This window comes from Macaca mulatta, chromosome 2 (assembly GCF_049350105.2).
Source record: "Macaca mulatta isolate MMU2019108-1 chromosome 2, T2T-MMU8v2.0, whole genome shotgun sequence".
Taxonomy (NCBI): domain Eukaryota; kingdom Metazoa; phylum Chordata; class Mammalia; order Primates; family Cercopithecidae; genus Macaca; species Macaca mulatta.
This window is the reverse complement of record NC_133407.1, coordinates 154,842,343-154,860,003: the sequence shown is the minus strand read 5'-3', so window position 1 is coordinate 154,860,003 and position 17,661 is coordinate 154,842,343. Positions and strand designations below refer to the sequence as shown.

At 51.4% G+C, this 17,661-nt stretch overlaps 2 protein-coding genes and 1 long non-coding RNA gene across 7 annotated transcripts in view; 1 reads left to right on the top strand and 2 right to left on the bottom strand.

Annotated features, from left to right (window-relative positions):
* The window catches only part of RAB43 (RAB43, member RAS oncogene family), a 40,794-nt gene extending 33,829 nt beyond the window's left edge, over positions 1-6,965 (bottom strand). Inside the window, exons 1-2 of one of the 5 annotated variants that reach the window (XM_077993661.1) lie at positions 6,921-6,965; positions 6,040-6,246 (exon numbers count right to left, since the gene is read on the bottom strand). In XM_077993661.1, coding sequence (XP_077849787.1) covers positions 6,040-6,243 — 204 coding nt within the window. In that variant the 5' untranslated portion in view covers positions 6,244-6,246; positions 6,921-6,965. Of the gene's footprint in view, positions 1-6,039; positions 6,579-6,763; positions 6,798-6,920 lie in introns of those variants that run through there. The other 4 variants (XM_077993662.1, XM_077993664.1, XM_015130142.2 and 1 more) reach the window with 4 other exon arrangements.
* Positions 2,817-6,413, top strand: LOC144339321 (uncharacterized). Its single transcript, XR_013414283.1, has 3 exons — positions 2,817-3,250; positions 4,703-5,721; positions 5,933-6,413. It is a non-coding gene; the product is annotated as an uncharacterized LOC144339321 (long non-coding RNA).
* Positions 6,966-12,464: 5,499 nt separating the features above from the next.
* Positions 12,465-17,661, bottom strand: part of ISY1 (ISY1 spliceosome associated protein) — a 34,450-nt gene continuing 29,253 nt past the window's right edge. Inside the window, exons 10-11 of the mRNA XM_001094091.5 lie at positions 15,599-15,685; positions 12,465-15,238 (exon numbers count right to left, since the gene is read on the bottom strand). Of these exons, the coding sequence (XP_001094091.2) occupies positions 15,131-15,238; positions 15,599-15,685 (195 nt within the window). The 3' untranslated portion in view covers positions 12,465-15,130. The remainder of the gene's footprint in view (positions 15,239-15,598; positions 15,686-17,661) is intronic.

The window sequence follows — 17,661 nt, the reverse complement described above, 5'->3', positions numbered from 1 at the left end:
CAGGTGGGTGGATCACTTGAGGTCAGGAGTTTTGAGACCAGCCTGGCCAACATGGTGAAACCCCATCTCTACCAAAAAATACAAAAATTAGCCGGGTGTGGTAGTGGGTGCCTGTCATCCCAGCTACTTGGGAGGCTGAGGCAGGAGAATCGCTTGAACCTGGGAGGTGGAGGTTCCAGTGAGCCGAGATCACACCACTCTACTCCCGCCTGGACGACAGAGCGAGATTCTGTCTCAAAAAGACAAATAAAAATATTAAACGGTAGATTCTAGAAAGAATGCGTAAGTTTCAATTGCACGTCATTCTGAGTAGCATGATGAAATCTCACACCACCCTGCTCCATCCCACCTGGGATGTCCTTTGTCCAGCATGTACTGTATCACAGTGCTTGTGTTCAAAGAATCCTTATTTTATTTAATAATGGCCTCAAAGCGCAGGAGTAGCAATGCTGGCATATTGTTATAACTGTTCTATTTTGTTATTAATTATTGTTGTTAATCCCTTACTGTGCTAATTCATAAATTAAACTTTATCACAGGGGTATATGTATAAGACAAAACATAGTCTACATAGTGTTCAGTACCATCTGAGGTTTCAGGCACCCACTGGGGGTCTTGGAACGTATCCATTGAGGATAAGATTTAACCTGCTGCTGTGCAATTCTAAAGCTGGCCCGCTTTCCACTATCTCTCCCCCAGACACGCTGCCTCAGGATTCTAAGAAACCTCAAGAGGCAAGGTTTATTTTGCAATTAGGATGGTTGTCCCTGGTATCAAGAACAGATTTCTTCAGAAAATCAGCATGACCTAGAACTTCTTTCTTATCTAACAGTCCTTTTGCTATTTCTAATGAAAACTGAAAAAGTCAAACAGACTTTATCCAAATAGGAAAAAAAAAAAAAAAAACAAATGAGCAGAACTAGACTCTTGATTGGAAGGACTGAGAATGCAAACTTTAACCAGAAACCATTTCCCCTTATCCCGCCCTGCCCCCTCTTTTTGAAGTACCAGGAGCAGCTACAAAAACAAAGATGACTCCTAGGGCCAGGGGAAGCTTGAGTCAAGGCCAAAGGTCCTGAAATCTGAAGGTCCAGGCCCAAGGGCACAGACTTTACCTCTATGAAGGAGAGATCTGGCAGTATCCCTAGCGAGCAGACAGCCAGCCTGAGAGAGAGATGAATAGAGGGGTACAGTTCCACAAGGCTGACCTCTGCACTGGACTTGAGGCCCGTGAACCTAGTGATCTGCAAAAACGAGTTTACATAACAGGCCTTTTGTGTTGTCCCAGATAAGAGTGAGTGGAGGAGCTTCAGAATGTTTTAAGGATTTAGAGCCAGCTGAGATTTCCTGAGGACACTGAGGTGGGGAGGAGGGAGGGGTGGGGAGGAGGGAGGGTCGGGGAGGGGCAAATTCAGACCTAATCTGTCTCATCTAGGGAGGAAAACAGTAACTGCAGCACTAATATAATATATATTTATATTTATAAATCCTTGTTTTTAAATAAGAAACGAGTAACACTGATGGCTTCTCAGAGGACACTGGGTGGCTTACGGGACAAACACGGAAGACTTTTCACTATACACCGTTTGAAGTTTTTAAAATTTTGAAATCTATTCAAAAGTAAGTCATGGAAACTTTAAACTCTTTCAAGCATGTTCAAAGTTTTCTGACAACCCTAAGAAAGAGGCAGAGCAAAGACCATTAGTCCCATTTCACAGATGAAGATGCCTGAAGTTCCAAGGAGAAAAAAAATGAATTGCCCAAGTCTGTGGCAGGGTTGAAGCAAGACCCAGAACTTCAGGCTCCTAGTCCAGTGCTCTGTCAGAGACTCCACAGTATACAAGACAAGCAGCACCTCAGATTCACTTTATAAGTCCAGTTCTCATAGCTACAGCCAAATGCATCCATAAGAACACTGGAAATGACCACCACACACAAAGCCTTACTGACTCGTACAGCAGTGTCTCTGAGCTCTTTGGGTATATCTACACGCTCTGGTTAATAATTGATAAATGTTGATAATAATTGATAAATACCCTAAAACTCTTTAACTGTCAACCCCAATTTTTCTAAAATGCCCCATTCCACATTCTTCTCTCAGTGAATGCAATGGCCACAACCGCATTTTTATTAGATCCATTCACTTTCAGAATCTCAGGGTCATCTTTATGAGTTCAGAGCAAATCAGAAGGGTAGTCAAGTAAAAATGAGGATTGGGCTTAGCAGCCAGCCAAACCCTTGGTTTTGCCACAGACTTGTAAGTGACCTAGCCTCAGCTTTCTCTCTACAAAGGAACCAATTAACAGGCACATATTGGACACCATGTGTTTGACACTGGCCCACGGGATCCCTGTGTCTTCGAGGAGCTTAACTTCTATAGGGGGAGATGACAAAAAAAAAAAAAAAAAAAAAAAAAAAAACCACAGTTAATTTGATGCTCTGGTAAGTGTTATGACCAGATACAATAGAGTTACAGAATAGAGGACCTGGGAGGTCAGGCAAGGCCTCTCTGAAGATGTGGCATTCGTGTTGGGACCTGAATGATGAAGTAGCAGTTACAAGGGGATGTAGAGGCAGAGTATGACGGGCAGGGGAAGAGATGCAAAGGTCCCAAGGCAGGGGTGAGCCTGCCATGTTGAAGGGCTAGTGAAGCTGGAGAGCAGGCAGTAAAGGGTAGAGATGGGCCTCTGTCTGCCTCTCCAACTTCATCTCTTTCCAGAGGTCCATCTCTTTGGGGAAGGTGTTTGGAGGTTATTCTGGTTGTAATGGGAAGTGGCTACAGAAATAAAGTAATTTTATTAAATCTGTGATTCTCAATTTTTTTTTTTTTTTTTTAGCAGCAGAACTCTTTAGTCAAATAACAAGAAGAACTTCAACATACAACTAGATAAAGGTATTGCTCTGACTGGTTGGGAAACTAGTTAAAGCCCTTCTGACCTTCTCTCTGCCCTCTTGGCCTTTCTCCTCACCTTTCAGTACCTCCAAGCTCACAGGAGCTGGAAAACCACCAGGTGATCCATCTCTAAGCTTCCTCAGCTCTAATAAAACCCAGCATCATTGTAAAGAATCACAGGGAAAGCTTTAGGAAATAAGAATGGATGCTTGCTGGACAAGCATCCCAGGCTTCCCAAGACAGGCCCTGAGAAGGTTTATTTTATTTTATCTTAAATAGATACCACATCTCACTATGCTGGCCAGGCTCATCTAAAACTCTTGGCATCAAGCAATCTTCCTGCCTCGGCCTCCCAAAGTGCTGGGATTACAAGCATGAGCCACCGCACACAGCCCCGGGAAGGTTTTACACTAAATCCCTGATGTGAACTTGCTTTCCACAGAAAAAACAACAATAAGTTCTGGTTTATCAAGGGTTTCAGTTAAAATCACACTGCTGAAACTACAGAGACAAAAAACAGATTGGGGGTTGCCAGAGGATGGGGTGAAAGGAACTGACTACAGAGAAACAAAAGGAACTTTCTGGGTTGGTGGAAAAATTCTCTATCTTGATTGTGGTGTGGCTGCTTGTCTGTGTACGTTTGTCAAGTTCATAGATCTGTGCACCTCAAGTGGTGAAGGTTTACTGTGTGTAAATCAGACCTCAAAAAACTTGACTTAAAATCACATTGCCAAAAGACTACTCACTCAGAGGCACTTTACAGATGGAGGAGGGAAAACGGCTTGCTCCTGCTGAGGCAGCGGACCCCAGGAATCCTGACTCGAAGGACAGTGTTCCCTCAAGTTCATGGCTGCCCAGTTTTAATTTGGAGCCCCTGCAGTGAGTCAGACTTTAGGTTTTCCTGACTGCAAAACGAGGTGGTAAACAATTGCCAGAGGCTTCCCCACCACAGACAACGGGATTCTGAAAAGCTGTCCGCCATGGAGGAAAAAATCTGCTTTGGAGTCAGAAAAACTGGGAAAAATATTCCCACTTCTATCACTTCTTAGCTGTGCGCCCAGGCTCCATCCTGTGTGAGTGGGGGTAAGAATTCCCTCCAGTCAGGCCGGGCGCGGTGGCTCAAGCCTGTAATCCCAGCACTTTGGGAGGCCGAGACGGGCGGATCACGAGGTCAGGAGATCGAGACCATCCTGGCTGACACGGTGAAACCCCGTCTCTACTAAAAAATACAAAAACTTAGCCGGGCGAGGTGGCGGGCGCCTGTAGTCCCAGCTACTCGGGAGGCTGAGGCGGGAGAATGGCGTAAACCCGGGAGGCGGAGCTTGCAGTGAGCTGAGATCTGGCCACTACACTCCAGCCTGGGCGACAGAGCAAGACTCCGTCTCAAAAAAAAAAAAAAAAAAAAAAAAAAGAATTCCCTCCAGTCAGCAGAGAATGCACCTGTAACCCAGCTGATTCCCAACAGCCTCTCAAGGGCAGCAGTTATAACTTGGAGAGGTTTTACCACAGCTACACAGCTCTTCTACTCCCCAGCCCCCAGGCTGCTTCCTAGGAAGGACAATCTGGAGGTAACCATAAGGAAAGGAAATAACGAACTGGCCAGCCCTGCATTGCATAACCTGTGCACAGTAAACCAGGAGCTCTGCTAGGGCACAAGCTGTAATCTCAACAGGTAAACAGGAACCCTGCCCCCTCCCTGACCACCATGAGCACCGGGCCACCTCAGACACTCCAGGAGCAGACCGATAGCTCGTGAGGAGGACACCACTGCTCTTTAGCCTGTATTTTCACACTCCCCTTTCCCTGCAGCTGCTGGCATCATCACTGGGTACACACTCATTAACGGACACTCCACCCACTCCAGCTCTTCCCTGGCTATCTGCTCCAAAAGGGTGGTCCGGAGTGACTCAAAGCTGCCTTCTGCACCTTGCTCTTTTCCATCCACGGAGCCCAAAACACAGACCCCAGAAGACGATTAAAAAATAAAAATTAAAAAACCCTCAGGCAGGAGTTTCTGCTTCCCCGTCACATCTACTGAGAGGCACTGTGGTCACATAAAGACTGTTGACTTTTTTCTCCACCGTGGGGCAGGAGGGAGGCAACACCCAGAAATTATCCCAATTTTACAGAAACAAAGACAAAGAGCTACGTATCCTAGCCAAAGGCAACAAGGAGCAGGCCTAGAGCCACCCTGAGAGGCAGAGCCCAGCAGCAGCAAGGCTCCAGTGACTCCCATATCCCTGGCAGAGATCGTCCCAGCCCTGTGCTCTGAGAGGTGTCCTGAAGATCATGGGGACTGGAAACCATGAAAGCAAGCAAAGATTTCTGTACAGTGCTGTTCAGAAAAGTTACTGAGTGCCTTCAGCCCGGGGTCTCCCGGTTGAATAGGGACTACCTAACACCTAGGTTAAGTAAATCTGATTTCATTCATCGCAAATATTTATCAAACCATTGCCAGGACATTGTGGCAACCACATCCTGCTGTTTTTATTCGGAGCCATTGCCAAAGTTTGGTCCTCTCCCCCACCTTCCGGTATCTGTGAAGTTTTCAGTTTCTATCAAACTCCAGCTGGGGGAGGGAACCGGGGCTGGCCCTAGTCGAGTAAAGTTCCACCACCAGGTCCACAAAGAGACTGCAGGGAGGCGTGGCCAGGCCGGAAATTCTGACAAAAAGTTTTGCCCTCCGGTCCTAGAAGCAACTACTTCCTGATCGCTCCTAGTCCTGAGGTGGGGGTGCAGTTCTCTGGCTGAGTGCCCCGCCGGTGGGCCGAGCTGGAGGTTGCCACTGCGGTGGATGGAGGTGGGGGGTCTGATCTCCGTACTCCGAGGCGCTCCGCTAGTACCTGGAACAGGGGAGTCTAACCCCCTGCCACCCAATGGCTAAAGTTACTTTGGAGCACAGTCCCCCCCAGGGTATGAGCTCCGGAGGGCAGGGCCGCCACCTCCACACTCCCTCGCCCCTCTTCGCAACCCATGGCCAACGCTTTGAGGACTTGAACCCGGCCCAGACCCCGGGGCCCAGGCCTGCTCCGACCCGAGGAAGGAAAAAGGGGAAGCCAAAGGAAATTTCAGACGGCCGCGGGGTGCGCTGCTCCCGCCCCGCCCGCCGAGGGAGCGCCTTCCAGGGGCCCTGGCCGGCCTCCCACCTTGACCCGCTTGCCCTGGATCTCCAGCGTCTTCATGGTGAAGTCGACGCCGATGGTGCTTCCCTGGCGCTCCGAGAAGGCGCCGGTCTTGAAGCGCTGCACCACGCACGTCTTGCCCACGCTTGCGTCGCCCACCAGCACCAGCTTGAACAGGAAATCGTACTGCTCGTCCGGGTCCCCCGGGCCCGGGCCCGGCCCCGCCATGGCCTAGAGGGAGCCGAAGGGCCGGCGCTCTGGACGCTGGGACCGGCCTGAGCTCACGCAAGCCGCGGGCCGAGCTCCGCCCGCTCCAGCCGGCGGGCCGCCTGGCTACGTGGAGCGGCCGCAACACCTGAACCCCCAGCACTGCCGACCGCCTGCCTCGGCCTCGGCCCCGCCCCACCCTGGCTCAGTCCCGCCCCAACCTGGCTGGGTCCCGCCCCTGCCCGGCTCGGCCCCGCCCGGACTCGGAGCTCCGCGGGTTCCGCTCCGCCCCGGATCCGCCAAGCGGGGCCCGCGGCAAAGCTCCGGCCCGTCCTCAACTCCGAGCCAGGCCAGTCCGGCCTTCAGGCCCGCCCCAGCCAGCCCCCGACTCCGCCCCACCCGGGCTCCGCCCTCAGGCCGGCACCCACTCCGCCCCCAGCCCTATCCTCGGGCCCATCTCGGCCCGACCCCCCGGTTCTGCCTACGTCCCCGCCCCCGACTCCGCCCTCAGCTCCGACATTGACTCCGTCCCCAGGACCACTTCAGCGCGCCCAGTCTCCGACCCGACTCTGCCCTCAGCCCGACCTCGACTCCGCCCACAGGTCCACTTCAGCCCGCCCCGACTCCGCCCTCAGACCGAACTCGACTCCGCCCTCAGGCCCACCTCAGCCCGCCCCGACTCGGTCCCCAGCTCCGACCTCGACTCCGCCCTCAGGCCCGCCTTAGCCCGCCCCGACTCCGCCCTCAGCCCGACCTCGACTCCGCCCCCAGCTCAGACCCGACTCCGCCCACAGGCCCATCTCAGCCCGCCCCGACTCCGCCCTCAGGCTCTCCTCAGCTCTTGACTCCGCCCAACCCGACTCCGCCTTCAGCCCGGCCCCCAGCCCGACCCCGCCCTTAGCACCCTCGGCCCCTCCTGCATCAACACCCCGGCGCGCCCACACGGCGGATCCGTCTGGCCCACAAACCACTGCCCATCCCGACCCTTCCTCAGCTGGGATCGCAGGTGCTGTCCCGCGCCTCCTGCCCGCCCCCCACGCAGGCCTGATCTGCCTGCCGGGATCCCCTACCTGCTGCTTCCCAGACCCCCGGTCAGGAACAGGCGAAGGCCATGGCAGGAGCTCGGGACCTGCAGGCCTAGACTTAGAATGACCCCTTCCGGAATGGATCACGGGGAAAGGGGACGACCACAGCACCTGAGTGCCCACTCTGACAGGCGGGCAGTGCAGAGTCCCTGAGAGTGGCGGGGGTCACTCTTCCCAGGGGCGGAAGGGAAGGGAGGGAGCAGGCTGCAGAAGGCCAGAATCCAGGCTGGCTACAAAACTGCGGAGGAGGCAAAAATCCTGGTGGGGAGAGGACCCAGGCCCCCATTTCATGGGAAGCTGGGCCAGAAGGAGGAGCTGGGAGCTCTCATCTCCAAAATGCAGCCTAGCAGTGGTTGAAGCAGCTGCCAAACGGCTGGATGACCCAGCTCAGAGCAGCTACAGGCCCATTTGGGAAACTGACCCAGCCAAAAAGCACCAGTCTAGGAAGAGGAACAGAGAAACTTGTGGGGGACTCTGAGGAAGGGGAGACTAGCTCCTGAGTTGGCCCAGTGAACCAGGGCCCATCAAAGAAAGGAGATCCAAACATCTGTAAGAAGCTTATAGTAGATCCAATAGGATTGGGATTCCCAGCTCCCAAGATGGGAAGGAATTAACAGCACCCCTTACCCCTCCAGACAGCTCCCTTGTGGCACTCCAATTCCAGGTATTCAACACATTTAATGAATGCCTGCTACAGGCGGGCACTGTCCTGGGGCCTTGTAATGCACCTGTGGACAAAGCAGACAAAAATCCAGGAGAAAAGGGGAGGGTCTTCCAGAAGCTGAAGGAGACTTCAGAGATTAAGTCCCCCAGTGCTACTGTGAGGACCCAAGCCAACCTCTCAGGTCAAGATGGGAAGGGACTGAATAAGCAGTCTGCAAAGGCAGACCCCATGGAGAAGGTAGAAGAGTTGTTTGTTTCTTCTGAAAGTTTGAACTCCAATCTCATGGGAAATACTCAACAGAATCAGGAAACCCCAAAGTGCCACTGAAAAGCAATTGAGAGCCCCGCTTTGGTACACCTGATGGGAGCAGGGAGCTACAGCGGCAGAAATAACCTCCACTCCAGGGTAGAAGTAGACAGGAGATGGGTTGGAAGATTTCTGCATGCTGGGGCTAGCTCAGATCAAAGTACAGAACTCCAGAAAACAAGGCCTGCCCCCAGCTCAGAGCAGCTACCACAGCACAGAATGGTGTGGAATCCAGAAGCCAGGATGAAGCGTGGGGGTAGATGGTGGTTGGATAGCTAACTGGCCTTTCCACTGCTCTAGCCTGGAACTGGTTGGGCTGGGACGGGGGACATGTTGGTCTGAGTACAGATTTTGTCAGAAAACCCAGCCACCACTCCCTTGCCTTTGTGGGGTGATTCTAAAATTGGACTGTGGTAAGGGCTGCACAACTCCACAAGTTTATTGAAATCATTAAAATGTAAACTTACAAAGGGTGGGTTTTATGGTATGTAAATTATACCTCAATAAAGCTGTCTAATATCTGCATTTCCTCTTTTGGTGGTAAATTCCTGAGTAGCACAGTGGCATTTTATTTAAAATGGAATCATGCTAATTTGAAATACAGCAATTAAAAATGTTTCATTTAATACATCAAATTTGAAAAAATGTATATTGCAAATTTTTAAAAATAGGTCAAGGCCGGGCGCGGTGGCTCAAGCCTGTAATCCCAGCACTTTGGGAGGCCGAGACGGGCGGATCACGAGGTCAGGAGATCGAGACCATCCTGGCTAACACGGTGAAACCTCGTCTCTATTAAGAAATACAAAAAACTAGCCGGGCGAGGTGGCGGGCGCCTGTAGTCCCAGCTACTCGGGAGGCTGAGGCAGGAGAATGGCGTGAACCTGGGAGGCGGAGCTTGCAGTGAGCTGAGATCCGGCCACTGCACTCCAGCCTGGGTGACAGAGCGAGACTCCGTCTCAAAAAAAAAAAAAAAATAGGTCAAGAATTTAGTTGCTGGGCGCGGTGACTCACGCCTGTAATCCCAGCACTTTGGGAGGCTGAGACGGGCAGATCACAAGGTCAGGAGATCGAGACCATCCTGGCTAACATGGTGAAACTCTGTTTCTACTAAAAATACAAAAAATTAGCTGGGTATGTTGGCGGGCACCTGTAGTCCCAGCTACTCGGGAGACTGAGGCAGGAGAATGGTGTGAACCCAGGAAGTGGAGCTTGCAGTGAGCCCAGATATTGTGCCACTGCCTGGGTAACAGAGCGAGACTCTGTCTCAAAATATATATATATATATATTATATATATAATATATATATTATATATAATATATATATGTGTCAAGAACTTACTTTATTTTTTTATTTTTTTGAGACGGAGTCTCGCTCTGTCGCCCAGGCTGGAGTGCAGTGGCCGGATCTCAGCTCACTGCAAGCTCTGCCTCCCGGGTTCACGCCATTCTCCTGCCTCAGCCTCCCGAGTAGCTGGGACTACAGGTGCACGCCACCTTGCCCGGCTAGTTTTTTGTATTTTTTAGTTGAGACGGGGTTTCACCGGGTTAGCCAGGATGGTCTCGATCTCCTGACCCTGTGATCCGCCCATCTCGGCCTCCCAAAGTGCTGGGATTACAGGCTTGAGCCACCGCGCCCGGCCTTTTTTTATTTTTGAGAACACTCTTGTTGCCCAGGCTGGGGTGCAATGGCGCAATCTTGGCTCACTGCAACCTCCGCCTCCTGAGTTAAAGCAATTCTCCTGCCTCAGCCTCCGGAGTAACTGGGATTGCAGGCGTGTACCACCACACCTGACTAATTTTTATATTTTTAGTACAGACACGGTTTCACTGTGTTGGCCAGGCGTGAGCCACCGCGCCCAGCCAAGAATTTAATTCTTTTTTTTGAGACGGAGTCTCGCTCTGTCACCCAGGCTGGAATGCAGTGGCACAATCTTGGCTTACTGCAACGTCCACCTCCCAGGTTCACATCACACCATTCTCCTGCCTTAGCCTCCCGAGTAGCTGGGACTACAGGCACCAGCCACCACGCCCAGCTCATTTTTTATAGTTTTAGTAGAGATGGGGTTTCACTGTGTCAGCCAGGGATGATCTCGATCTCCTGACCTCGTGATTCGCCTGCCTCAGACTCCCAAAGTGCTGGGATACAGGCATAAGCCACCGCGCTTGGCCAAGAATTTAACATTCTTAAAGCTGGTGGGTGTGTTGAATACATTTTAACTGTGTCATTGCCATGCAGTGGCACCATCTCAGAGGGTATCCCATAATGGCAATGTTCCCTGGATCAGACCTCCTCCAAGTGGCTAGAGGGACATTCGTACCTGGTTTTCTCCTTCCTTCTTTCTCCTTTCATCTTTTTCTTTCTACACTTGCCATTATTAAAATACAAACCTACAACACTATCCTTTTGAAGTTTTCTTCTTTTTTGGGGGAAGCGGGTGGGGGAGATAGCGTCTTCCTCTGTTGTCCAGGCTGGAGTGCAGTGGTACAATCATGGCTCACTGCTGCCTCACATCTCCAGGGCTCAAGCCATACTCCCAACTCAGCCTCTTGTACTCGACCACAGGCCTGGGACCACAGGCGTGCGTTACTACATACAGCTAATTTTTTATTTTTTTGTAGAGGTCGTATTATGTTGCTCAGGCTGGTCTTGAACTTCTGGGCTCAAGCAAATGATACTCTTGCCTTGGCCTCCCAAAGTGCTGGGATTACAGGTGTGCACCACCACGCCCAGCCCCAAATTTTCTTTATGTGGTGATACCAAGGCTAGTGCTGAAAATGTGCCCCCAAGTGAAAAAACACCATGAAGGCCAGACGCCAACCACAATATCCTGTGTCTTTCATACAGAGGTGCTTGCTACAAAATATTACAAAATTAAAAGTAGAATTGTGAGGTTCCGTGGTGTAATGGTGAACACTCTGGACTCTGAAAATTAAAAGTAGGAATAAAGCAGAAATCGGCTACAGCAGTCATAAACTTTAGTGCTCTGGCTGGTGCTGACTGCTGGCTGGAAAGGCTCCTCCATAGACAGCTCTCTGCACTCACCTGGTGACCAGAGAAAACACAGGCATCCACTCTCTCTCCTCCCAGAATCCCAAATGTCATAAACATGGGCAAATGAGCACCTCCACTCTCACTGCTTCTGTTGATAGCACTGGTCTCACACTTGAGGATCTGACTCAAAATACAGGGGTTAGCACCTCAGCACCCCAGCTCACACCTCCACTGCTAGCCCCCAACCAGACCCAGCCATCCCCTAGAGGATCAGATTGGCTTCCTCCCTGGTCTGTTTCAAGTTCCCCCAGCACAACCCCTACCCTCAACCCATCTGCTGTTAGAAGGGATCTTACAAAGGCATCCCCTGCTCAAGCAAGTTCAGTGCCAAGTCCCAGACCCTCAGGAACGTGCACACGTTTAAGGTTCCACTTCTCCCAACATCATCTCCTCCCCTCAGCCCCTCCGACCTGATTTCCCAGCCCCTCAAACACATATTTTTTACAGACTTCTACCCTGGTCCAGCTAGAGAGAACTGTGAACAACTCTGCCCTTTCCACGGCTCATTTTGTTGGAAAAGAAACCCAGGCTCAGGGACTGCATGACCTGCTAAAAGCCCTAGGTGTTGCGGCAGAGAAGCAGGACTAGGAGCGCCACGCCAGCCCTCCATGGACACTACCCTCTGCATCCTTTCGGGTGGAGCAGGTGGGCACCAAGTGTGGAGATACCAGAAGGGGCTGGGTGCCACTGCCCACCCCTGTGGATTCCTCTGCTTGCTAGTCAGCTGGGTGTTGGGCCAGGCCTAATGTCCATCCAGGTGGGTTCCTGCTTTCAGTGCTGCACAGTGAGCAGGGTGAGGACCCCCACCTCGGCTCCAGAACCTGCCAGTGTTTCAGGGAATGGGGTGGGCATGTGCAGGACTGCAGGGTGAGCGCAGGGCAAGAGGAGAAAGGTTTTCATTTCTTCCTTGTTTATAAATTGCCCAAGGGCAGGTGGGGTCAGCCGGTTGGGGATGCAGCAGGAGGAGGTCCAGGAGGCCTGGGTGGGCATGCTGTGACTAGTCTTAAAGCAAAACAGGAGGGAGGTGGTGTGTTTTAGACAACGGAGGACACACAGTGTGAGGGAAGAAGGAAGTTAATGGAAACGTGACTACGAAAAAGTAGCTTTTTGGGAAACCACAGGCAGAGTCAAAGCTAATATAAACCATTCAGCAGATTTTATTAACCAAACAAAGCCTCCTGAGACGGGCCACAAGCTGGGAAAAGATGACCACACCCACCCAGCCAGCTTCCCCCACCTCCAGCTGTTTCCAGGCCTAGGACTGGAGCCTGCTGAGACCTTGTCCCACATCTAGGACCCTCTAGGGCCGTTGGGCACAGACAAGTAGCAAGGGTTTCTGCCAGGAATACCTAGAGGATGTCCAGCTGGGTGCTTCTCCACTCTCAGCCTGTTTCCTCAAATGTGGGATCCTAACCCCTAGCCAGTTTGCATCCCGGGGAGCCGAGAAGAGATCCCAGGAGGGGAGTGCTTTGTACACTGAAGGCCTGGAACAGGGGACTGGAGGAGGAAGGCCCAGAGCCCAAGCTTTCAAGACAGGCCTGGTTCCAAGCACCTGTCATCCTTCCCAGGGAGAAGGCCTGATGTCTGAATTCCCCATTCTCTTCTGAATGCCAAGAAGCACCTGAGTGTGCCCCTTAGAAGACAAACCCATAACCAGGCCTGTCCGAGCCTGGCCACCCCCACGCTCCCCAGAGGCTCAGACCAGGATCAGTCTGTCCCTAAGGCCCTCTGAGGCCTCTGCCCAAACCACAGGACTGCCCAGACCCCAGAGCAAACTCAGACAGCACAGGTCACTCCTTGACTTCAAAGTATAAAAGCTGAGTCTGGGGCCCAGAGGGTCTTGCTCAAAGCTCCCACGATGTTCACTCCTGAGCCCCCACCTACAGACCCAAGCTGGGTACTGGGTCCCAGAGGTGAATCTGCCTTGCTCCCTCCAAGGGCTCCCAAAGCTCCAACCTGGACCCCTCTCCTCCCTGCACACATTTGCCTCCGGGCTCAACTGAGGGCTGGAATTGGACAGCCCCACCCTCAGGGAAGCCAGGAGGCAGGGGGGCCCTTCCCTGTCCTCACCTACACCCTGGCTACTCCCATCCCCAACCAGCCCACCCACCTGCCAGGGCCTCTGCCCCAGCCTCCTCCTGACTTGGTAATACCTGGGCCTCTCCTTGTGGCCACAGAGAGCGTCCTCAAGCAAGTCTGCTAGCCACTAGGTCTCCACTCCCTCACTCAGACCCTTTCCACAGTCCTTGTGGCCCTCGGACTCCTTAGAGAGGGCCCAGCACTGGCCACTCTCCCGACTCAGCCACACACAGCCACACGAGGCTCTGCCACCTTCAGACTGAGCTGCTCCCCGTAGACCGACCATCCCAGGCCTTCTGCTGTGTGATGGGCTTCTCCAAGCCAAGAGTTCCTGTTCCCAAACAGCCTGAGCTGGAGCCCCAGGCCCCAGGAATAGCCATCTGGCCCTGACCCTGAGCTCCTAGACACTCCCATGACCTTGCAGAGGGCAGGAGGCCAGGCCCCATCTTGCCCAGGTGCTGCAGCTGTTGACCATGGTTCCCCACTGGAGAGCTTAGTCCCAGTTCAGAGGAAGCTCTGGACTCAGTTCGTGTCCACTGTGTGCTCTCAGCAGGCCACAGTGCAGCCCACAGTGCAGCCCACTGCAAGGAGCCCTGTCTACAGCTGTGGCCACAGATGCCACAGTGGGTCAGCTCACTCCCACCGAGGCTCCTGGGATCTGGTCCTGTCCTTGCCACACTTGGGACTGGGGCTTCAGGGACTCCCCTGCAGGAAGGCAGTGCCCCTCAGTGACTGGCTACACATCCTAATGCCACTGTCACCTCAGAGAAGTTGGCCAAGGGAATAGGCTGAAGACATGGAGGTTTCCCTTTCTTATAAAAATCTTTAATAAAAATAGGTTTCTGCAGAACAGGTTATAAAACAGGAGTAGCAAACTCAAATTCCTGCCACCCAGGCAGGAGCGAGTGGAGCAGGTGGAGCGGGGCTCACGGAGAGCCCAGAGCAGCGCCCGACACAGATGGACCTGGTCATTGACCTGTGGGGTGCATGTTCAGGGCTGACATATCATCTCCTTTTTTTTTTTTTTTTTTGCGACAGAGTCTCACTCTGTCGCCAGGCTGGAGTGCAGTGGCACAATCTCAGCTCACTTCAACCTCTACCTCTCGCGTTCAAGCAATTCTCCTGCCTCAGCCTCCCAAGTACCTGGGACCAGAGGTGCCCGCCACCACGCCCAGCATTAGAATAATTTTTTTGTATTTTTAGTAGAGATGGGGTTTCACCATGTTGGCTAGGATGGTCTCGATCTTTTGACCTCGTGATCCGCCTGCCTCGGCCTCCCAAAGTGCTGGGATTACAGGCGTGAGCCACCACGCATGGCCACATCATCTCATTTTTCAAGAGAAGATTTGTCTTTTAGAAAATTTGCATTTTTTAAAATTATACTTTGGTCTGCAAAAAATTGCATTTTTAAATGTTTGCCACTAATTGATTCTTCTCTCCTCAAAATCACAATGCAAGGCAAAATCAGATACAGGCAGCCAGTTCGCAACCTGTTGTATACACTCCACAATAAAAATAAATGGATCCACACAGTAGCAAAATATGTGTACAAAACCTACCAGGAAGACCAGGGACAGACCCTTACCGTCGAGTCAGCACAAGATAAGGAGAGGGAAGGAAGGCTGAGAATGGGGCTCAGCACTAGCAAGCCTGTCTGCAGCCCTGGGTCCTGAGGTACCAATGGGGGACGGAAGAACTTCAAGGAGAGCCCCAGCTGGGTCCTAATACCCCAGGAGCCTTCTGGCTTCTTCACTTTGGGCCTGCAGAGTCTCGCTTGCATACTTCTGGAGGAGTTCCATTTTCTTTCTTCGTACCAGTGCCTCCTCAATCTGTGGAAATTAAGAGTGCAGGGCTCACTCCTCAGCAAAGCCCTCCAAACCTTGCCAGACCCAGCCAGGAGGAAGTCCCTGAGGGAGAAGTCCATGAGGAGACTGATTTAAATACCCAGAATAGTCTCCAAGAGCCATAAGTCCCTCCCATTGGAAACATTTGAACAACAGAATGGCCTAGGGCAGAGGGTCCTGCCTTTTTTGGACCCCACACCCTGAGCACAATGACAGGTGTCATGTGGTCACGACCCTGAGCTGCCCTGATGGGTAGGAAGGACAACAAAAACCCACTGCAGTGCTCCGTGCAGTCTGCTTTGGAGAAGCCCCTGGCGCCCAGGCAGCTCTTAGCTGTGGTCCTACCTCTTGCTGCGAGGGAACGGGGACGTGAGCAATGAACTTCTGCTGTCCGTCATCCCCTCCTTTCTCCTGGCTGCCTTCCTCATCCGACTACAAACAGAACAAGCGAAAGTCCATCAGTAGGCGCCCAGCTAGATAAATGCTGGCAACTCTATAAAACACACTATTTAAAAGAAAAAAAACTATTTAAAAGAAAAAACTGCAACTATTTATAAGAAAAAAAAAATTCTATACTTACAGAAAGACACTTGAGCCACAATATTAAGTTAAAAAAACCACAGAACACAGTGTACATTACGCTACCTTTTGTCTAAGGAGGAAATAAGAATAGAAACTACTGATGGCAGTGAGAACAAGGTAGATGAGGAACAGGGAGAGAAAAGAGAATCTTCGTGGAATATCTTTATATACTTTTTCACTTTTGAACTTTGTGAATGTTATCACTATTTTTAAAAATGTAAATGTAAAATAATGCACCATGTATAAAAAAATAATCAACTCAGAGGTTGCCTATGAGTCAATACAAATTTCTAATAACAAAGAAAACAACATGGACTTGGAAAGAGAGAAAGGGTCTTGTGGCGAGTCGGAAGTCCACTGTTTGCTGGGCTCTGCCAGACACCGTGCACGACCCGTTCCCTGACTGGTTCCCAGTGGGGGTGGCTTGAAAAGCCTCTTGAGGAACCTCTCATCCATTGCTGGCACTTGGAGAAACTGGTTGTATCTAACACTAAACACACACTTACCCTGATCTGGTGGTTCCACTCCTCAGCATGTACTCAAGAGAAACACTGCACGGGAACAAGAAAATTCCCAGCAACCCTATCTGCCAAAACCCCAAGCTGGACACAACACAAATACCTACAAGCATCAGACACAAAAGAGTACACATGACTCCACATATGTAAAGTTCAGACACAAGTGAAACATATGGGTCATGAGAGGTCAGGAGGGTGACCCCTGAGGCAGTAGTGAGCTTCTGGCGTTGTGGTCCTGTTCTGTTTCTTCACTGGTATTTGCTATGTGTGTGTGTTCACCCTATGAAAGTCCAGTGACCTACACATTTAGCAGGTGTGTACTTTTCTGTATACGGAACAACACTCAGCAGTGAAAAGGAATGAACTATTGAACTCAACAACCAGAGGGATGGCAAGGGAATCATGCTGAGTGTCAAGGCCATCTCGAAAGGTGACCCACAGCATGATCCCATTTATAAAACATTCTGAAATGACAAAATCAGAGATGGTTGGGGTTCAGCTAGGGCAAGAGATGGTGAGGACAGGGAGGTGTGAACTGTGAAGGGGTGGCACCAGGGATCTTTGTGGTAAGGGGACAGTTCCCAGGCTGGAGTGTGGTGGTGTAATCACAGCTCACTGCAATCTCAACCCCCTGAGCTCAGCAATTCTCACACCTCAGCCTCCTGAGGAGCTGGGACTATAGGCATGTCCAACCACACCCAGCTAATTGTTTTTATTTTTGGTAGAAACAGGGCCTCATTGTGTTGCCAAGACTGGTCTCGAACTCCTGAGTTCAAGCAATCCTCCCACCTCAGCCTCCCAAAGTATTAGGATTACAGGCGTGACTACCACCCCTGGCCAGTTCTGTATCTGGATTGTCATGATGGCCACATGGATCTCCACACATGGAGACAAATGACACAGAACTTTACATATTCATTATGCCAACGTCAACCTCCCAGTTTTACTACTGTGCTAGAACTACATGAGATAGAACCATTGGGGGAAATGGGTGAAGCATACACAAGATCTCTCTGCACTTTTTGCAACTTCCTGTATCTCTGTAATTATTTGAAAAGAAAAAAAAAATTCTGCTGTGGGTTTCCACTGCTCTTCCCCACAACGCCAGCTCCCCATCAGCCTCCACTCACACCCAGCACCCACTCTCTGAACTCTAGCACACTGGGCTGTCCTTTGTCTCTCATACTCATCACAGGATCTCTCAGCACACGATGTGCTCCTGCTGGGGCGTATTATCTCCTCCTCCCTTGGTTAAGTTCCCTGGATCGTCCTAATCTCAGCTGAGGGGTTAGCTTCCCAGCAGAGTGT